The sequence below is a fragment of the Pinus tabuliformis genome, chromosome 4_2 (genome assembly GCF_031772625.1).
Source record: "Pinus tabuliformis cultivar Carrire ecotype Pingquan chromosome 4_2, CPIR1, whole genome shotgun sequence".
Lineage (NCBI taxonomy): Eukaryota > Viridiplantae > Streptophyta > Pinopsida > Pinales > Pinaceae > Pinus > Pinus tabuliformis.
Genome location: NC_142304.1, coordinates 491,577,194 through 491,600,330, shown reverse-complemented (window position 1 = coordinate 491,600,330; position 23,137 = coordinate 491,577,194). Strand labels below are relative to the sequence as shown.

At 40.5% G+C, this 23,137-nt stretch overlaps 1 protein-coding gene across 6 annotated transcripts in view; it reads right to left on the bottom strand.

The window, feature by feature from the left end:
* LOC149170115 (uncharacterized) overlaps window positions 1–23,137 on the bottom strand; it is a 130,283-nt gene that overhangs the window by 63,915 nt on the left and 43,231 nt on the right. For 2 of the 6 annotated variants that reach the window (XR_016259846.1, XM_089428899.1), the window contains exons 2-7: window positions 3,179–3,280; window positions 2,685–3,065; window positions 2,349–2,572; window positions 1,744–1,938; window positions 1,485–1,577; window positions 1,256–1,303 (exon numbers count right to left, since the gene is read on the bottom strand). Coding sequence is in view for 5 of the 6 variants with exons in the window: in XM_089428899.1 (XP_089285025.1) it covers window positions 1,256–1,303; window positions 1,485–1,577; window positions 1,744–1,938; window positions 2,349–2,572; window positions 2,685–3,065; window positions 3,179–3,280 (1,043 nt within the window). In the remaining variant the exon portion in view is untranslated. Of the gene's footprint in view, window positions 1–1,204; window positions 1,304–1,484; window positions 1,578–1,743; window positions 1,939–2,348; window positions 2,573–2,684; window positions 3,066–3,178; window positions 3,281–23,137 lie in introns of all 6 variants that reach the window. The other 4 variants (XM_089428900.1, XM_089428896.1, XM_089428897.1 and 1 more) reach the window with 4 other exon arrangements.

The following is a 23,137-nucleotide window of genomic DNA, read 5'->3' as shown; positions in this document are numbered from 1 at the left end:
TAACATGCATTTTGGATCTAAATGCCCACCTTCTAACATGTGCTCTTGACAAATGGGCAAGGAAACATATGACTGATGCAAGTGGAAGAGATAAAATGACACATCACATCGGCTACAAGGTGGCTCTCAGGGTTTGTTGGCCAACGACTAGAAGAAGATGATTAGAGGAAAAAATCTCCTAGGGGTACCCACTTTTGGTGGGTAACAGGTCACATACCTACCTCTCCATTTCGCACTCAACCAATAAATCCAAGTGAAATCAACTTAATAAAATTTACCAAGCGCACTCTCCAAAAATTTCTATAGCATACTCCATTGAGCCACGATCACATTGCCCAGATTTATTTTCAAGCAACACAAGCATCTATTTTGGTGCTGGTCTATCTTGTTATTTATTTCTGTCATTTGATTATCTGTTTGTTATTCATATAAATTACATGCTGCTGGTTAATGTACTTTTGTGTAATCTAATCAACTCCTAGAACAATTTCTTGTTTACTATAGCTTAATCAGCCTCAGTTATTTTTTTAGGGACTACCCCCTTAGCTTCGCGAGGAGTTAGCCTAGACGGAGGAGTCGAGATTCAGTGACAGCAACTTGATTCGAGACTTGCCTTCAATGCCACACTTAGTGGATTAAAGATTTCTTCCACATAACCCAAAGGTGTAGATTAGGCAGCAACAAGCCCAATTCAAGAGCTAGCGCAACAGAGTCAAGCCAATTTCCACAATGTTGCACTAGTATTTCTATGTCTTTTGCAAATAGTGAAATGAAGTGATTTCTCAATGTTTCAAGAGTGTCAATGTTTTATAGGTGGTCATATTGTCAAACTTCCATAAGAATATTTCGTATGAAACAAGTAGTAAAGCTTTATTTATTGTAAGCATAAAAGTTTTCATGATAATTTAATAAAACAAAAACAAATACTTCCTAGAAAGTTGAAAACAATACACCATTTGAAAGAGTTTGCTACTGAAAGGTGTGTGACCTGGATGAAGATTGTATTTATAATATTCACCATAAAGCCTTAATTGCTTAAAACTACACACTGTTTAAAAGAGTTTGTTGCTAAAAGATGGTGAACAGAACGAAGATAGATTTCCTAAGATGCAATATAAGCCCAAATTTCTTATGTTCCTATCACAAATTCCAGCAACACTCTTTCATGCAATGCATTTAAGGGGCTCTTTTCTTGCAAATTTACCTAACTCTAATTGAAAGTAGGAGATATTATGACTTGTTTCAATGGGAGCACCTTTGTCCATGCATCCTCCACCAATGGTTCTCTTCCTGAATCTTCTTTCTGCAATGTAAAAACGAGAACCGGCAGTGTTACACAACAAAACAGGAACTGCAATAAAACTGAAAATGGGCAGTATTACATAACAAAACAAGAACTATGAATCAAACCCATCTGAAAACCATACTAGCACATAACTTCATACCCTTCCGATTCCAATGTTTGATTGAGCACATGCACTTACCAATTTTCTTTTACAGCCAGACCAACTCACTCTTCCTGTCCGATTAACGCCACTTTGCTGACTCCTGTTAGCCTTATTCTTGCTACTAATTTTCTGCAGAGAGCGTGACATGAAAAGATTCAGTAAGGAAAGCACTAAGAAATTGGAGTTACAAGTAAAGTGCAGTAAAAATTGATTACAAGTGGGACCTGTGACCAAAAATATTGAAAAGAAAATACTGGGCATGATATTCACATTCGTCAAGACATTGTAAACGTACCGCAAACTCTTCATCTTTTGTCTTTGCCACAAATGCGTCCCAATCTTCTTGCTTCACATATGCAGGTTTCTCAGGTTCTACACCCCTCTCAAGATCTTTCTTAATTTGTAACAATAGCTTATATTTGTGTTGCCGGTAGCATGATGAAATTTTTTTCCTAGTATATTTCTTGTTAGGGTCAAAATTAAACCTCTCCTACACATGAAACATGCAATAAATACAGTCTTTAGTTTACAACTGCACTTCAGGAAAACACTGAATATCATTGCAGTGCATTTTTCTCCCAAATTAAAGGGTTGAATCAAGTGTATATGTTATCGCCAAATTATGGCAACTATGATCATATATAGTGCATTCTCTCACTATGGAATGTAATTTGTGCTATTGCCTAAACAATTTCAACTTTTCTGCTGTTTAACCCCTTATGTAAGATGATGATAATACATTTTTGGTCATCAAGCAACCAAGAAAATACACACACACGCAGAGAAGCTAATCTTTCTCTCTTTCCAGTATGTATGCCGTGGTGAGCAGAGCATAGTGAACAAGCGGGCTGTATATTTAACTAATGGGATACTCCAACCAGTGGAAGAAAAGATACTTACCGTCAATACATTCAATACTGCTTTATAATCTTCAACTGGAACATCTCCAATCTGTTTGAAATTGATTGGCATGAAATGGCAAACATAGGTGTTAATTGATCTCTTAAACCCTCCAGCATTTGGGCCAGCTGGATTTCCTTTTTCATCAAAATCCACCGTCAATTTTCTTGCCAAATGTCGATATGTAATTCGGCTTGTTCTTTTAATTGCCTTCTTCTTTTTTCCTGCACAAAGATGTCGCAAGGATCAATGAGTATTCGAACAACAATAAAGATAAATTGACATTTTGGTATTTTTATAATATATGATGTAAACTGTATGACAGAAGATGTTTGCCTTGCATTTCAGAGAGTGGAATCTCAAAACTTCCTCGACCACAACCATGATCAAGAATGTTATCTTTGTTGGATTCAGGTCCCAATTTGCTCATGGCTGCATCATCTAGAACATGATCCTTATATCTCAATTCCATGCGGCTACCATTGTGCTGTGGGGTCAAAGAGGGATCTTCCTGTATGTCCATCCGATGGATCTTAAATGTTTGTAATGCACGATCTTCTTCTACTCCCTCCTCGAAGTCTTCATTGTCTCCCTTTTGAACCTTTCCAATCTCCCTTTCATTGGTGTTATGCATGAACTCGTGGTTATCTTCATCCCCACTTGATATCCCAGAACTGATAGAAACATTTGTCGTGCCTTCCATTGCTAACTTTCCTGCTACACATGAAATCAAACAATTGATAACAACAATGCATTGTATGTATTAATGAAAACATGAGTTAAAAATTGTAGACTGTCAACTTTCTACAATGTTCTAAAAAGGATTCTACCTGAAACTTGAGCATGTGATCTTGTTTCAATACTTGACAGTTGCTGTTGCTCAACCCTTTCTAACACAGCATGCTCTTGTGGGACCATGTCCTTGTGACCCCCTGCCAATATTATTTGTGATGATCCCATATAAAATTGTTAAAAATTATGTGCAGAACTAATCAATTTAAGAGCAATATTGTTTAAAAGAAGATGAAGTTCTTGCCCTACACAGTTTATGTTAGATTTTTGGGTTACTCTGAAAGTATTTACACCATGTTTTGGGGTGCTTCATGAGATGTGGGATAATGTCCATGCCTTGGACGGGATGAAATAAATTTTGTAGCATGATGGTCCTCGATGAAGATGCACATTTGAAATAGCTTCCTACATGGATGCTTGACCTCGGTTGACCGCAGGTTTGGTGTTCTTCCCTTGTGTGTAGGAGATATCTTAGTAGTTTGGTGGACACCCTCTATTGGCGCCTCATGGAGGAGCCACTTGTTTAGAGTGTGCCTTACAAGGAATGTTGAGCATTGCGCATCATGGAGGAGGGCCTAAGGTGGCTTGGTTTCTTGTTTAGAGTATTCAAGATGGCTCAAGGATGCTCGGGGCTTCAATAGTGCTTTTGCAGGGGGTAGCTGACCCAATGGAGTACACTGCTTTGGAGGATAGATGTGGTCAATGAAGACTTGTGATGAAGTGGTGTTGACTTGCCTTGTGTAATTACATCACCTTGGAGTCATTATTGCGCAAAAAATTGTCACTGGTGCATGACACTTGAACTTTGGAGTGGATGTCTCCAATGTGTGGCCTACAATGGCTCATGTAGGTTGATTGTAAGGGCTTAGGCCAACATAGTATCATTGGCCTCCATTACCTCTCATAAAACTAGAGGAAGGAGAGAGTCTTTCCTATTGATGTTTGTAGCTTGAGCAGGAACTTCTGCACGGGTCTTAGTGTGTAGGCATGCAAAAGTCACACACAAGATCTACCTAGGATACTTGCTCGAGGTTGAGCAAGTTGCTTTGTAACTTAGGAAAAGCACATAAGTATCATGTTGGCTCATTGAGCTAAAGTAAAATTAGGAAAAGTAAAGTAAATTACTTCAATGAATATGTTTTAATCTCAACCGCTGATCTCAATTGTGGCGAGATTTAATCCCGGCTATCAATCACTTTGGAGATTAGGGTTGGGGATTTAGCTCAATGTAAAGTTATAAAAGCAAAGCTAGGGTGATGAGAAAGATACACCATATAGCAACATTAGCCTCAGAGGGAGGAGTGTGACACTCCAAAGTGTTGAGTTTGACGAAATACAAGAGGGAGCCTAGACGTCCAAATATGCCAAAGTTATTGAGCACCGATCTAGGAGCAGATTTGTTGGATCAAATCCAAGGCATTTGTATTTTCTTAGTTGAGCCCTAAGTTGCATGAAACGGGGAAATAGATACGAGTTTCCGAAACAGGCACCGGTACGAAACGCGACCCCCCCAAATATTGGAAACGGGGAAACATGAATATATATATATATATATATATAATTCAGGACATTTAAGGAATGTTATGTGTAACCATAAAGCATACATGATACATTATAATTTATTACATTTAAATTTTCTTCTCTCACTTGCACATTCACCAATTTAGCAATTCTGCTATCCTAAACTGAAGGGGATGCCCCTCTGGTATTTTTGGGTGCTAGTTGTTCATGTTGTTGAGTGGCACTAGCTCTCCTCTTTCTTGCTTCAACTACAATCCTTGGCTCAATGTTAGATGGAGTTTGAGGAGTAGCTTGACTAAGCTCATCATGCTTTCTCTTAATAACATTCGCCTCATCTTGCTCTCTTTGATATGCCCTCCTTGCCAATGGGTTTGTTGTTTTGTGCAACCTACAATCCCCTGTCCTCCTCCATGCAAAACATGTGCCTTCACTCTTGGGTAGGAGCCCTTGTACGAATTGCTGCAAAGATTACATCGCCATTCCCATGAGCCACCACCTACACATTTTTTAAGCTTCTGAACATGCCTCCAAAAAGGATAATATTCAACCCTTGGCTTGAACCTGCAACTGCACTTCAGTTGGAAGCCATTGCTGCAAAAAAAATAAAAAAACTATAAAGAAAAAACGTTTTTCACATTTTTGGCAGCATAAACCCTTGAAAATTTGAAGATATAGTAGGAGAAAACTAAGAAAATGAATGTTGCTTACCCAAATTAATTTTATGTAGCTGAAACTACCCCAAAATGCCAGAAAATACAAGAGAAATATGGTTGTAGCTGAGCCAAAAGCCAAGAATGTCGTCGCCGGAAACTCTGCATTCCAAATCTGTTGTTGAAATCTCTCTCTTGTTGCTAAAATCTCTTTCTCTTGCTAATGAAATCTCCTTTGCTCACTGTTGAAAACGCCCTAGCTAAAACAACTGCTCTCTTCCTCTCTTCTCCTTTGCTAAAATCGTCAGTATCCAAGAGAAATGACTTGCTCAATTGTGTGATGAGAGAATGAGGCGAGGGTCACTTTTACAACTTGGGAGAGGCATCTAGAAGCAGCTAGAAGATACTTTAACCGCCCAATAAAAAATTAGAAGAGAAAAAATTTAAAAAATAAACAAATAAAAAGTCAAGTTACAAGTGGAAACTCCGCCATAAGGCCTGGAAACTCTGGACTGGCCACGTTTCCTCAGCGAGAAACGGGCCAGTACGGCCGAAAACGAGTTTCCAGGCCGTACGATACGAGTTTCCTTGTTTCCGTTTCATTTTCAGTCGGAAACGGACCCCTGTCCAACGTTTCCTGCAACTTAGGTTGAGCCATTATCCCAGGACGGAAGCCCAAGTAAGTTTGGATAATTAATGAAAAATTGTGATTGGGTAGGATTTTGTTATGTCATTGTGATTGAGATTAGTATATTTACTTCCACTAAAAAATTTTATATTAACAACCTAGTTGTGTATTTAATTAGTAGATCTATTAACTCCACTAGGAATCAGGTCTCGGGTACTAGGTTTACAAGAAATAACATGGTATAAGAGCAAAAACTATGAAGAAAGTTGGTCTCGGAATCACAAAACCAGGGTTTGTATAGGATTGTTGGACTAGGTTTGGCCACGATCAAGCAAACCTGGAAAAAATTTTAGGGCCGAACAAATTGGCCAACACTAAGTTTTAAATTCTTTTTTGCAGCTAAACAAGCACAGAGTGGCATTAATTTTTTTCAAAAGAAAAAAGGTCAGCAACGTGGGGACAAGGTGGCCAACAGGCCTAATGGCCCACGGAACGCCATAGCAATTGGAAGCCTGCAGAGGAAACAAGCGCAAAGGGGTAACCCAGCGAGGGCCGACATCCCCCAAACAGGTATGCATGTGCAAGCAAGCAGCGATCAACGTGATCCCGACCAAGCACAAGTTGGGGCAACGATGCAAGGATCTTATTGGCATAGTATTCAAAACCAGAACCTATGACCAGATCGATCCACCTAATAAATCGGGTTTCAAACCAAAACTGATCAAATCGAGACTGGTTAGATCTCAACGAATCGATTTAAACAAAAAAAAAAGCATGAAATAATTAATTTTTAATGAAAAACAAATATTTTTAAGATTTAAAACCATGATTGCAAACTCGTAGACACAAAATATGCAAAGTTTGCTCATATATATAGTATATACCATGTAAAGGTGAATATATCAAAATGGCACCAAGTGCAATACATATCAGCAACAAAATATATAATCAATGAGGCTCTAAATGACCTCTAGAGTCCAAAAACAAAGCCTACAAGCTATGGGGCTGTTGGCCTACTACAAGTCTACATATATGATATTAGTGATCAATATTATCACATAAAACTTCTCATCATGATCATCATCAAACTCAATTGATTGAGTCTCGACTCCCAAACTTTGCAACTGCTTGAGTCACAAACTTCTCTGTTGGTTCAGTGACTTGAGTCCCAAACTTCTAAAGGTATTCTACCCTAATATGCCCCATTACTTCATTTGGTGCTCTATATGGCTTTACATGGCCTCCTATCCTAGCCAAGTGTTGCTTGAACTTGTTAATACCCCCTCCTTCAATAGATTTCTAGCAATATTTTCTGATCATTTTGGCATCAATCATATCACAATGAGCCCATGTAGTATCCTTGGCTTTCGGAGGCATGGTAGCTACTACTTAGCTCAAACTCTCTGTTGTTCCACTACTACAGCAAAAAATCAACACTCTCCAAGCTCACAAAAACTCCAAATGAAATGTGTGAGGCAAATGAGAGGGGAAACCTCCTTTTATTGGCTTGGAGGGGTTGTTTTTGGACGGGAACAACCCTTATTTTCCCTCCAAACCACCTCACAAGCCTCCAAGAATGTGTCTGGTGGGTCCATAGCCAGCCTGGAAATGAAACGATCGGTTTATAACGAAACTGGCCGATTGATGGGAAAATCGGTCAATTATGTCATAAACTGGACACTTTATGCCCAGTTTGTCTAAAAAACAACGAGGGAGAATGGTTGACTGGGTTTTTTGACCGGTTTGATTGGTTTGGCCAATGAACCAACCAATTTGATCAATTTTCAGTTCAGACCAGCAGATTTTTAATACTATGCTTGTCGGGCAACAGTATGAAATAGTGCTCAAGCAAGGAGTGAATGGCGGCTTGAGGTAGCAAATCGAGGTGGATTGGGATGGCAACAAGGTCAATAACATTAGGAGGCAACATGCATTGGCATAGGAGGAGCCAAGCGCAACCTGTGACATGGCTGAGTATTGAAAATTTGAGGGGCAGTCAGACTATGTGATTTCTCTTACTTTGATAATTGTTTGTGACATATTTTTACTTAACTAGATTAGCTTCTTCTTCAACTTGATTATTAATGTGTTTTCTATCATTAAACAACTGCCAAACAATGAAGAACAATAACACAGCAGGACACAAGATATAGGCTATCAGCGAGGGCCAAAACCTCTCCTCTTGAGAGGAAAACCCACAAGAACTCTTCACTTCTTATAGAACTTCAAATGACAAATTGCAAGACCTATGATCCTTGACCAAGACCCCTCCAAAACCAAGTCAAAGCTCCTCCTTAAAGAGCTTACTTCTCACGAAGTCAACCCAAGTCAAACATGCCTTATGACAACAGCAACTTATCCCTTGACCAAGATTTCAGCCCTACAACTTTTGACTGCAATTTTCGGCCTGCAATTTTCAGCCCTTGATGTGGAAAACTTAGGTAGCACATGTAAGGGAATTATGGTGATTTTAGCCTCTTTTCTTCTTCGCTAGGGCAACCTTCTCTTCCTTGATTTCTCAGCTTGCAATTTCGGCTTCTTTTGCAACTCGTCCTTACTGCAATAAGGTGATGCCCTAGATCTCGCACGTGTGAAGAAATGTAGCCTAAAACAAATCAAACTTTTGGTTTTCTCCTGCTTGTTTCTCCTTTTCCTCGCTCTTCTTTAGGTCTTCTTATCTTGTTTTTTGAACTTCTTGCGTGCTTCATGGATGTCCTTTGAATGAGGTCGAGTGCTTCTATCTACAGGCTTCGTAGAGTGCCCTAATAGGCCAATTTGCTCCACATGGTAGGCTGACTTGTCATTCTTTTGAAGGTCGACTTGTTGTAGCACTATGACAAGGTCTTGGAGGGTCTTCGACTATAATTTTACTTAAATAAATTCTACTTTACAATATGTAACTTACCCAAAAGGGTCTTCCATACATGACAATAACTCTTATGACTTGTTGACTCAAAGTCAAGCCTTATAAGCACTCAATGGGTGCTTGACCTATAAATCAAATAACCTTGAGCATGAAACCCATGCCTCAAGAATGACAATAATAATTTTTATTTTTCTCTTTACATCAAATACATAAAATCATGATTAATTATTACATATACCATTATGAAGACCGAACCTAGTTACATATTTCAACACTCCCTCTTAACTAGGGAGGTATTCATAATCCATACAAGGTACTTGGACATTCTCAAACATGAATAATTCTCATAAGAAGAGTCAGATTGGTAAACCATCTCATAAGCTATCTTATTAGCTTATACCAGAGCATTTCATCATACCAACCAGCTTTGTCACATACCTCCTTCAATAGATTAAGTTCACATACCTCTTTTCTCCTTTTGTTCATCTAGACTTCCTTTGGTAGCTTCCTTTCCTTGTTTGAAATTATTTCAATCATCTTGACATGTTGCACTCCTTTGTCACCATACCATCATCCTTCTAATTAATGGATTCCACACAAGCTGGAATGTTGACTATGAGCGAGACATTTGCTTCTTCCAAGTAGAAGTGAACCTTCTAATGAAGATCCAATGAAGGATCTTGATTATCCTCATCTTGCAAATGCTCCTTCCTAATGATGATGATGTATGATTATTTATTTCTATCTTTTACCATGCTAGATGACTTTCTTCCAACCAGATATGCTACTACTTCGATTGCCTTTACATGCTTTTAATGAGAATACCATGAGCTACTTTCCTTCTATCATAATGACTGCTACAACCATGTATACTACTTCTTTAGCTATCCTTTCAAACTTCTATAATGATGGCATGAGCTGTTGCTTCAATCATATGCTTCTAATATGATGCATCTTGTCTTACTTACAATGCTTGTCATCCTAACTACAATCTTTAACCATAGTAGAGGTCTTTTCACCTCCTACCTCTCCTTGCTATGTACCTGAAGATAAAATGTGTGAGAAGTCATAATAGTGAAGATTTATCCCTTCTTCCTTCCTAAGTTTCTTCTCATCAAGTTCTTCTACTACTTCGGTGATATGGGCTTCATTCCTTTCTTTCCTTTTCTTGTTGCCCTTCCTGAGTTTAGGATAGTCTCTCTTGAAATGCCCATATTCCTGACATCCATAGCATTGGATCTTTGACATATCGATCTTCTTTTTCTGAGGAGCAAACATTCCAAAATTTCCCTTTCTCTTGGCCATAGCAGCAAATGCTTGAACTTGTTCATTTGACCCAGCATTGCTCTTTGCTTTTCCACCTAGTTTCTTCAATCTTGCATAGTGACCAGAGTTGACTGAGTGGGGTGGCTTCCTTCTTTCCATAGATACTTGATACAAAGTTGCCCCATTCATCAAGTAGTGCATTGAGCACAACGGTGGTCATTTCTTTATCGGACATTTCCACCAACTCTTGTAGTTGGTCTCTTACTTATGACACCCTCATAAGGTATGAGGCTATCCCTTCTTCTTTTGATACCTTCATCTTGTATACCTCGGTTCTCAAAGATATAACTTCTCCTGCAATGCTTACAGAAAATAGTTCTACCAACTTTTCATAGATTTCCTTCAATGTTTCCATCTTTGCTACATAGGGGATGAGTGAATCCTTGATTGATTCTATAAGGATTCTTTGAGCCCTTATTTCTCCTTTCATATATTTCGATAGTGCTTGAGCTTGCTCTTGAGATGGTTTGGAGACTTTACCCTTGACATATTCAATAACTTCATTCTCTATGAGGATCAAGTCTGTCCTCTTTTTCCATGCAAGGAAGTTTGATGACCCAACCAATTTGTTGCTCTCCTTGCAAAATGAAGTCATTTTGACAGTAGATTCAAACATAGATATAAAGATACTTACTTGTCAAGTGAAGATGCTCCTAGATGATGATATCTTCAACTTTATGCCTTCTTGATGATATTCAAAATAGAAGATGCCTTCTTGAATATGATTGCTTCTTTGATGACGTCTTCTTCAAAGATGACAGCACTTCTATCTTAGATGATATGCTTTGAGATCTGATCTTTTCATTAAGGAGAGGGATATCACCTTGATGATGATGATGGCAATGCTTCTTCCTTCTTCCATTGGATGTAGAGACTTCAAGATGCTTCAATGTGTAGTCCTTCTTTCTTTGAGTGGAGGTAGAGTCCTTGAGGTCTTCTTCTCCTTGTGATTATGGTTGTAAAATGTATGAGCTTCCCAAGAATGCTTCAAGTGTAGAAGCTAGGGTTTCTGAGGTCTTCTTTGATACTCCTTAGTTCCTTCCTTCAAGATGATGAGTGGATTAGTCCTTCTTGATGATATCCTTATGCCCGACCCTTATGTATCCTTCTTCAATAATGATCTTCAAGCTACCTTTTCTTCTTGTCATAGTCACCTTAGCTCTGATACCATGTTGAGAAATCAAGGGGCAGCTAGACTGGGTGATTTCTCTTACTTTGATAATTGTTTGTGATATATTTTTACTTAACTAGATTAGCTTCTTCTTCAACTTGATTATTAATGTGTTTTCTATCATCAAACAACTACCAAACAGTGAAGAACAATAACACAAGAGGACACAAGATAGGCTATCAGCCAGGGCCAAAACCTCTCCTCTTGAGAGGAAAACCCACAAGAACTCTTCTCTTCTTATAGAACTTCAAATGACGAATTCCAAGACCTATGACCCTTGACCAAGACCCCTCTAAGACCAAGTCAAAACTCCTCCTTAAAGAACTTCTCACGAAGACAACACAAGTCAACCTTGCCTTATGGCAATAGTAACTTCTCCCTTGACCAAGATTTCGGACCTACAACTTTTGACTGCAATTTTCAGCCCTTGCTGTAGAAACCCTAGGTGGCAATGGTGAGGGAATTATGGTGATTGTAGCTTCTTTCTTCTTTGCTAGGGCAGCCTTATCTTCCTTGATTACTTAGCTTGCAAACTTGACTTATTGTCACACAAATTTCGACTTCTTTTGCAACTCATCCTTACCGCAGTAAGGTGATGCCCTAGATCTCGCACATGTGAAGAGATGTAGCCCAAAACAGATCCAACTTTTGGTTTTCTCCTACTTGTTTCTCCCTCTTTTCCTCACTCTTCTTTAGGTCTTCTTAGCATATTTTTCAAACTTCTTGTGTGCTTCATGGATGTCCTTTGAATGAGGCTGAGTGCTTCTATTTATAGGCTTCTTAGAGTGCCCTAATAGGCTGACTTGTTCCACTTGGTAGGCCAACTCGTCATTCATTTGAAGGCCGACTTGTTGTAGCACTATGACAAGTTCTTGGAGGGTCTTTGACTCTAATTTTACTTAAATAAATATTTCTTTACAATACATCACATGCCCAAAAGGGTCTTCCATACATGGCAATGACTCAAAGACAAGCCTTATAAGCACTCAATGGGTGTGTGACCTATAAATCAAGCAACCTTAAGCATGAAACCCATGCCTCAAGAATGAGAATAATAATTTTTATTTTTCTCTTTACATAAAATCATAGTTACATATGTCATTATGAAGACTAAACCTAGTTACATATTTGAACATCGTGAAGCCACAACTACACAGGGTCGGATCAATGTTGGGGTTGACAACAAGTGCAAGTCATGATAGAGTGTGGTTGCTTGGACGTCGAGCAAAGGAAACAACCAACACAGGAAACCACTAGTTGTAGCAGCCCAGTAGTGCACAGGCAAACAGTCGAAGGGCAGCAGGATAGTTTGCATGCATATGCGAGTGGCAGGACCTATCGACAAATAGCTCGATGGTTTGTAACCAACAGCTTGTAGAGGCAAACTGCCAACAGACAAGGCGCAACAATGAACCGAAATTAACAAGCTGGTTGTCGACAAGGAATAGATGTCGCTCAACAACAAGTCGATGCTTAACGAAACACATGACCCCATAGCAGAGGCAGCGCCAGTGCAACGACAAATCAGAGCAAAAAAAGGGTGGTCAAGAGCAAACTAAAAAAAAAAATACAAGGTCATTGACACATAGGGATAGAACGCTAATAACAAGTCCAAAGAGAGTGGGACCGTGTCGCTGCATCTTATGTTAGAAGTGTTAGTCTCCGCATGCAGAGCTTTGCCCCACCACTGGTCTCTCAAATAATTGGTATGTTTGGCACAGAAACCAACAAAGGCTATTTTGGGGAACTTGAGCAAGTTGTGAATGTCGCTACAGACTAAAGACAGATTGGGTGCATGGGTGCAGTGGCACACAGGTCATGTGGGGTTGGGGTGTTGCACGAGGAAAGAACAGGGCCAGTGAGTGTTTGACTGCAGAGACGGTATGGAGGATCATTTTGCGCGCAAGGTACCATGTTAGACATGATCAAGTAGCTGCAAGGTGCCATGTTAGACATGATCAAGTCGCTGCAAGGTATCATGTTAGACATGATCAAGTAGTTGCAGGATGCAATAGCCAGCAAGGAATCATTGGGCAAGGGATTTGTCGCGACAGGTTGTGAGGAGAAGTGCCAACAGGGTTCGGCTAGCCAAGCATGGTATGAAGGACAATACCAGCAAAGCTTGCGAGAAGGATGAGCGGAGGTCAACCCTCAAAGGGAGAGAGGGAGACTATACCAATCGAGGGTTTGGAAACATATTTCAGTGGGTGTCTCAAAGGACTGAGACAAACTCACAAGGAAGATCTTTCTAGATCTATACACCAGTAGCTTTCTTGTGGGTGCTAGAAGGACTTAGCACAAGGGTCACAACAAGAAGCAAAGTAGTCGTGCTAGAAGGACTTAGCACAAGAGCAATAGCAAGAAGCATTACAATGACAGAGAACGAGGAGAGAGAGGCTCCAAAGGTTGGGTAGCTTAGAGGGAGTTAGCCTTCAAGTACAGGCAAGTTGGAGCAGTCAGCAAGTTCCTCCAAAATTCTATCAATAAGGTCCCTTGGTATGAGATAACTTCACATGATGTTCAGGAGCAAGATGCTTCTAGGAACACCACCAAAGGGAATTGGACTTCAAGGATCTTTCTAGACCAGGTGGTAGAGAAGTCTTCTAGTTTAGAGGGAGCAACCAAGGCAGCGGATATAGGTCCAGGTTCAAAGATAGTTCAAGGGGGAAAATGTAACTCCCACGCCAAGAGGGAGTGTTGATGTTTGCATCTCGGGCAAGTACTTTTGCTCACGCCTAAGTACTTTTGTCTAGGTTGCACAAGTTGCTTTGTAGCTTTGGAAAAGCACATAAGTAATACGTTGGCACATTGAGCTAATGTAAACTTAGGAAAAGTAAAGTAAATTACTTTAGTGAATATTTTTTCTCAACTATTGATCTCAAGTGAGGCGAAATTTAATCTTGGTCATCAATTACTTTGGAGATTAGGGTTAGGGAATTAGCACAATGTAAAGCTATAAAAGCAAGGCTAGGGAGATGGGAAAGAAGGAGGAGTGTGATACTCCAAAGTGCCAAGTCCAAGGAAGTATGAAAGGGAGCCTGGAGATCTAAATCTACTAAGGATATCAAGCACCGATCTAGGGCAGATATGTTGGATCAGATCCAAGGCATTTGTATTTTCTCAGTTGGGCCATTAGCTCAAGACGGGAGCCCAAGTAAGTTTGGATTATTAATGAAAAATTGTGATTGGGCAGGATTCGTTGTCATTGTGATTGAGACCAGCATATTTGCTTCCACTGAATAATAATGTGTTAACAAACCTAGCTATGTATTTAATCAATATATCTGCTAACTCTTCTAGGAATTAAGTGTTAGGTGTTAAGTTTGCAGGAAATTTAACATTTCCATCAATCATCATTTTGCATCTTCCTCTTTGTATTTGTCTACCTAGAGAGATTTGCTAGGTTCATGAATTCATGAGGAAACCCTATGAAAAGTTATGGAAAGAAAAGAAGACCTCTTGGTTTGGAGTTCTCTCCTGACTAGAGTTTCCTCTTTTGGAGAAATTGGAGATGACGATCAAGCATATTCGTCCACTCATTTGTATTAACTCTCGTGATGAGATGTGATTAAGAGGAGAGAATTCACACTTTTCTCTTCCTCTCTCTTAAGTCTTCACTTGTACTTGTATTCTCTCTCTCTTCAGGCACTAGAGTTTCTTGGTTTTTTTTAACTTTCTTGGAGCATCTTGGAGTTCTAGAGTTACGGTTTTTCCCTTCAATATTGGCAATTAGAATTTTGGGCGAAAACCCTAAAGTGAACTTGTGAAGAAAAGAAGACGACTTCTTGCCTTGGAAGTTGTATTGGAGAGATTTGTAGGTTTTAACCCTGTACAGAAATTACTTGCAAACGAATTCTTAAAATACAGAAAATATACAATGGCGAGAAACAAAAACAAATACACAGAGATTTTCCCCTTGATCCCAAAATCAGAACTACCATATTGATTTTTCATTATATTCCTTTCAATGTTACAATACATATTTATACATGCCGAAGCATTCATAAACCTCAATCCATTAACCCTGGATTAGAACATAACTGTAGTTCCCTTGACCGGATCTACAAAAAAACATGGGCAGAAAACCATCATGCCCAAAACCATGTGTGAAACCAATGCACAAAACCATAGGTAGGTTCGCCCACCTAATATAGGGCTAGTCGTGGAAAGAAAAACACACAACCAACATTCTCTTACTTGTTGTTTTCTTTCCACAGGGGGCCACAAGAGAGCTTAGTCATTGGCCCAGTCCTGCAACGTCCATTGTTTCTCTACACAAAGAAAAATTCTCAGTGCTAACAGACTTCTATGCATCTGCAGCATTCTTCAAAGTGTTCACCTTTACCAGCAACACCTTTTTGTCCTCAGCCATATCCCTGACAAAGTGATATTGAACATCAATGTGCTTTGTCTTTGAATAATAAGCAGGGTTCTTTGCCAAGAAAATTGCACTTTGGTTGTCACAATTTATCCTCATATCTCGTTGTACCAACCCCATACTTGAACACAATATCTGCAACCAAACTGCTTCATTGCTTGCATGAGTGGTTGCCATGTATTTTGCCTCTGTAGTTGAAAGTGCCACTATAGATTGTCTCTTGCTCATCCAACTATTGCACCTCCAAACAAGTTAAATACATACCCACTTGTAGATCTTCTCTGATCCAGATCTCCAACCCAATCTGCATCAACAAAGCCACGGATGTTCAAAACACTATCCAATCCTGGTCTTCCTTGGTAGCACAAACCATAATCACTAGTGCCACGCAAAAACCTGAAAACCCACTTCACTGTTCTCCAATGCTCCTTCCCTGGTTTTGACATAAACCTACTCAATACTCCCACTTCATGTGCAATGTCTGGTCTAGTACAGACCATTGCATACATCAAGCTACCAACTGCACTTGCACATGGAACACAGGACATGTCCTCTTCCTCTTCTTGTGTCTTGGTACATTGTTCAACAGATAATTTTACACCTACTGGAATGGGAACCTTCACCAGTTTACTATCCTGCATATTAAACCTCTATAGTATTGTCTCGACATACTTCCTCTGTTTAACCAAAGCTTCCTCTTTGCCGATCTCGTTTAATCTCCATGCCCAAAATATAGTTTGCAGCACCACGATCTTTCATGTTGAATTTGGAGGACAATTGGGTCTTCAAATCTCGGATAATTTCTTTGTTATTTCCAATCAACAACATATCATCCACATACAAGACCAAATAAATAACACAGTCAGCAATTAATTTAAAATACACACACTGATTTGTTTTACTTCAGGTGAAGCCAAGTCCCCGTATATACGTATCAAATTTCTGATACCACATCCTTGGTAACTGTTTTAACCCATACATAAAGTTTTTTAACCTGCATACCAATTATTTCTTACCCTTCACTGCAAAGCCTTTAGGTTGCTTCATGTAGATTTCTTCTTTCGGATCCCCGTGAAGAAATGTTGTCTTCACATCCATCTGTTCTACCTCAAAATCAAACGCAGCAACAATAGATAAAAGCAAACTAATAGAAGCTACCTTGGCAACAGGAGAAAAAAATATCACCAAAATCAATTCCCGGCACCTAGGAATAACCTTTTAATACCAACCGAGCTTTGTATTTCTCCACCTTGCCTTTTGCATTCATCTTCTTCTTAAGCACCCATATGCTACCAATGGGTTTCCTTCCAGCCAACAACTCCACCAGATCCCAAGCCTCATTTTTGTACAAAGATGTCATTTCATCAAGCATGGCCTCTTTCTAGAGTTTACCAGCCTCTGAATCTACTATCTCCCTGACAGTTCTGGGATCATCATCAATAATAGATAAAACAAATTTGAACAGAAAGCAGATGGACTATACCTTTCTGGTTGCCTTCTTTCTCGAACTGATCTTCTCACAACTGGAGTTTGTGGCTCTTCATCTTCTGATTCTTGTTCTATTGTAGAGTCTAAGTCTTCCTCTTTTAGCTCAAACTCTATCTTCTCAGGTTCTTTTGGTAGGACTTCATGTTTAATAACATCTTTCACCCCTCTAAACACCACATCTCAATTGTACACAACCTTCCTTGTTTATGGGTTCCAAAGCTTATAACCTTTTAAACCATCTTTATACCCAATAAAGATGCACCTTTCAGATTTATTATCCAACTTGGCTCTTTTCTCCTTTGGAACATTGTTAAATTTGGACAACTAGGTCCAAACTCCATGTTCTGATGCTCAGATTAAGAGGCTAATATTTTTTGTTGGATTCCTCTTTCTGAGAGGTGTAAAATCCATATAAAAATAGTCTTAATCCGATGAGCAGAACTTATATTTTGAATTTATTATTCTTAATAAATTATATGTGCAAAGGTCAGCCAGTTTTGTAATGTAGGCTCACATGCCCAACAGATGTGTCACACACCCTCATTGATGGATATATATATACAGGAAAAGTTGGAGAGAATTAGATCACAACACAACTCACATCTTCCTCTCTCATCCTAAAAGTACGAGCTACCTGGAGGACGAATTTCAGCCACACGTGGGAAGGATGAAGAGGATTTTTCTGCTGCTAGGGTTTTGCAGAAGTTTGACCAGCGTTGACTTTGGTCAACGCTTGGTCCAAACAAGCTGAAAACTTGTGGGAGGTTCGATTTTTGAAGGCCATACTACTTGGCACAAAAATCGAGGTCAAAGGGTTGACCGTTTTGCTGCTGCGTTGACTTTTAGCTTGCTGCCCCTGCGTTGACTTTTCAGGACAGCGTTGACTTTTGTAGAACTGACTTGGGTTGACTCATCTACTGGTTGGAGGGTTGTTGTGACACATGCTGGGCTGGCTGACCAAAGGAGACTTTGCTGGTTGAAGCATCCTGTTGACCGCCGAAACAAACACATACATTTTTCTTGTTTCTGATTTGTCTTCTGTAAGATCTGCTTATATGTTCGATCTGCATTTTGCTTATCTACTTGTATGATTGCTGTGAGAAAAGTGAAATTGCTCTTAGCATAGAACATCTACAAAACTTTACATGGTATCGGAGCTGAGGTGAAGACAAACTCTATCTATAGCAATCATCATCGAAGGAAATGGATTCCTCTAAGCTTGAATTCAGGGAGAATGACAAGCTGACTGGAAGTGATGACTTCCATGCCTGGAAGATGTTATTAGATCTCAAATTAGAAGATCATGATCTCCTAGATCATGTGACAGGGAAGATTCAAGAACCTCCATCAAATGCCTTTGCTGTTAAACACAAGTATAAGAAGGGAGAAATCAGAGCAAAACTGCTGATCAGGGAATCCATAAATAAGAGTCTGGTTGCCTACATATCTGAACTAGGCACATCCAAGGAGATGTATGACAAACTGATACTTATGTTCCGAGTAAACAATGTGAACCAAGTGCTATTCCTCAAGAACAAGTTGAAGAATATGAAGAAGGGCCGAGACGAGTCTATTCAAACTTTCTTTATGAAGTTGACCGAAACCAGGAACAATCTGCTAGCTATTGGGGAGACAATAGTTGATCGTGAGATGGTTCTCACCGCACTTGGAGGACTTCCATATGAATGGCAAGTATTCACAACTACCATTCTCAACAATAATACCATCCCTAACTTTGATGAGCTTCTGTCTAGATGTATGCAAGAAGAAACAAGGATGAAGGAATTTGATAATGAAAGAAATACTGCCTACGTTGCTCATTCCCGAAAGAAGAACTCTGGTGGTTCCAAGGACAAAGGAAGGACTAAGACTCAAAAGAAGAAGGGTAAATGTTTCACCTGCCATAGGACTGGACACTATGCTAGAGAATGCCCCTTCCAGAAGAATTCTCCCGATAGTGACGACAACAACAACAACCGAAGGAATGGGAATCAAAGAAATGACAAATCCAAAGGAAAGAGGAAGGCTCACTTTGAAGGAAACCATCCACCTTCTAAAAGGACCAGAAATACCAGGTATGAGGAGTCTAATGTTGTTGATAAAAGAAATGAGTATATTCTAATATCTGCTCTCTCAGCTGCATCTCCGCCCGACACTATGGATGTCTGGCTAATCGATAGTGGTGCCTCAAGACACATCACCGGATTCAAGGAAGCACTTTCTGACATGGTTGAAAGGGATACTAATCTAGAAATTATCCTTGGGGATAATGCCACTTATCCTGTGAAAGGGACCGGGACTGTGACCCTCCACTTGTCTCAAGGACAAGTCCTCCATCTACAAGATGTACTCTATGTACCCAAATTGAAGAAGAACCTTGTGTCTGTATCTGCCATGGAAGACAAAGGATTCAATGTAACTTTCTCTGATGGAAAGGTACTCATGTGGAAGAAGAGCTTCAAGGAAGCTATCTCAATTGGTTTTAGAGTTGGTACACTCTACCAGGATGGAGGGAGTCCGTTGGAGCTATGACTTGTGATACTATCCGTCAAACCAAACTATGGCACCGAAGATTTGGACACCTTCATTACAAGGCTCTTCGCGAAGCAAGGAAGGTGGTGACAGGGATGCCTGATTTTGGAAATAATCATAAAGGTGTATGTAAGGGCTGTGCTGAAGGAAAACATACAAGGGGACCTTTCCCCTCAAGTGTCACAAAGACATCTGAGATATTGCAACTGGTCCATTCTGATCTTTCCGGTATGTTGCCTGTAACATCCCTGGGGGGATGTTCTTACTATATGACATTTACTGATGACTTCTCTCGCAAAACCTGGATATACTTATTGAAGAAGAAGGATGAGGCTTTCATGTGGTTCCGTACCTTCAAAGCCTTGGTGGAAAATATGACCGGAAAGAAGATCAAGATTTTGAGGACTGACAATGGCACTGAATATGAGTCAAATGAGTTCAAAGACTTTTGCAGAGAAGCTGGCATTAAGAGGGAGACTACCACTGCATATACTCCTGAGCAGAATGGTGTTGCTGAACGCAAGAATAGGACTATTGTGGAAGCTGCCCGTGCCATGCTATGTGACCAGGGTCTTCCAAAGTTTCTGTGGGGAGAAGCTGCAAATACTGCTGTGTACATTCAAAACCGATGCCCTCATTCTGCTTTGGACTCCAAAACTCCCGAAGAGGTTTTCTCTGGTAAGAAACCTGATGTCTCACATTTTAGAATTTTTGGATGTCCTGTCTATTTTCATGTGCCGAAAGAAAAGAGAAGTAAGCTGGATGCTACTGGGAAGAAAGGAATGTTTGTGGGCTACAGTGAGACTTCTAAGGCATATAGAGTCTATGTACCTGGTCAAAGGGAAGTAGAGATAAGCCATGATGTCACTTTTGACGAAGATGCTTCCCTGAAGAAAGTAGTAGATCTTCCTAGATCTGAAGAAAACCATGAAGAAAAACCTGGAAATCTGGAAGAACCCCAGGATGAGACTATGCCTGATGTTGAAGGGCCAATGGACCCTATTGATCCTTCCCCTTCTCTAGGAAAGAGGCCATCATGGCTCAGGGTCACCCTCGAAGATGCTGAGGGTCATGCTGCCCCAAGGGGAACATTCCGAGAAAGCAAGAAGCCGTGTAGATACCAAGGGTATCTAGCTGCCATGAGTACTATTATACAATCTGAACCTGGATCTTTTGAAGAAGCCATCAAGCATCAAGTCTGGAAGGATGCTATGCATGAAGAATATGAGGCTATTATGAAGAATGATGTCTGGGATGTGGTCCCGAGACCGAAGGACAAATCTGTTGTCACCGCTAAATGGCTCTACAAGATTAAACATGGATCTGATGGGAGTGCTGAAAAGTTTAAGGCAAGATTTGTTGCCCGTGGCTTCTCTCAAAAGGAAGGAATTGACTATGACGATATATTTGCACCTGTGGCTCGATATACCACCATCCGATCCATCATAGCCCTTGCTGCTACGCAAGGATGGAGTCTTCATCAGATGGATGTCAAGACTGCTTTTCTGCATGGTGCAATAAAGGAAGAGGTGTATGTAGAACAACCTCTGGGATGGTGGACTGTAAGTCCGTGTCGACACCAATGGAACTCAACTTTAAGAAGTTGAGTGGCAGCGCTGCAGGGCCTATCTTGGCCAATCCTACTGAGTATCGTCAACTCATAGGAGCTTTGATGTTCTTAGTGAACACCCGTCCGGACATATGTTTTGCAATGAATACTTTGAGTCAACAGATGGTTGAGCCTCATCATTTTCACTGGGTTGGTGCCAAGAATCTTTTGAGATATCTTCGGGGCACGATAAACCATGGGCTGAGATACACTGCCGGGAGTGTGATACTCCGGGGATATACTGATGCCGATTGGGCTGGCAGTGTGGTGGATCGTAAGAGCACATCTAGATGCTGTTTCAATCTTGGTTCTGCTTCGATCTCATGGATGAGCAGGAAGCAGAAGTCGGTGGCTTTGAGCACCGCGGAGGCCGAATACATTGCTGCTAGTATGGCCTGTTGTGAAGCAGTTTGGTTGAGGAAGCTCTTTAGTGAGCTGTTCCAACATGTGCTAGATACCACTGTAATACTCTGTGATAATCAGAGTGGGATTCGTATGACTGAGAATCCTGTGTTCCACGACCGATCCAAGCATATTGATATCAGGTACCACTTTATCCGGGATATGGTACAGCGAGGCGCCGTAAGGCTCGATCATATAGGAACTGATGAGCAGGTCGCGGATATTCTCACTAAGCCCCTGGGGAAGGTCAAGTTCCTAACCTTCCGTGAGAGTCTTGGTGTCGTGGAAAGACCCTATGATGTGGGTCCTGTTGGACGATGAGCTCTGGGAGCTCTGGGGGGCTTTGGGGATAGCTTCTCGGAGCTATAAGCACTCATAATGCTTCTGCCCCACTCTTGTGATTATTGAGCTGGTTCGCCACTCATTTAATCTGTGCCCCGTATGCATCCTACCCATTGAGTTCAGGGCTCATGGGAAGTACCTCTCATTTGGCCAATGAGGTGTGGAAAAGCTAGAGACTATTAGCAAAGACTGATGGACGCATCAGAGATTGCCGTACTCTCTATCTAGGATGGCATGGTCCAACCACTTGATCTGGGATCAAGATTTGTGAGGTCTGGGACCTCTGGACTGATTATGTCAATCGGGGAATGATGTCTTTGTGACTGACCCACTTCTGTTCTGAAATAAAGAAGCCAGCAAAGCAAGTTTCGGCGGGATGACTCACGATGTTAATTGCACTAATAGATGGAGTTCTCCCTAGTTGAGAGGGAGTGTTAAATTTGGACAACTAGGTCCAAACTCCATGTTCTAATGCTCAGATTAAGAGGCTAATATTTTTTGTTGGATTCCTCTTTCTGAGAGGTGTAAAATCCATATAAAAATAGTCTTAATCCGATGAGCAGAACTTATATTTTGAATTTATTATTCTTAATAAATTATATGTGCAAAGGTCAGCCAGTTTTGTAATGTAGGCTCACATGCCCAACAGATGTGTCACACACCCTCATTGATGGATATATATATACAGGAAAAGTTGGAGAGAATTAGATCACAACACAACTCACATCTTCCTCTCTCATCCTAAAAGTACGAGCTACCTGGAGGACGAATTTCAGCCACACGTGGGAAGGACGAAGAGGATTTTTCTGCTGCTAGGGTTTTGCAGAAGTTTGACCAGCGTTGACTTTGGTCAACGCTTGGTCCAAACAAGCTGAAAACTTGTGGGAGGTTCGATTTTTGAAGGCCATACTACCTGGCACAAAAATCGAGGTCAAAGGGTTGACCGTTTTGCTGCTGCGTTGACTTTTAGCTTGCTGCCCATGCGTTGACTTTTCAGGACAGCGTTGACTTTTGTAGAACTGACTTGGGTTGACTCATCTACTGGTTGGAGGGTTGTTGTGACACATGCTGGGCTGGCTGACCA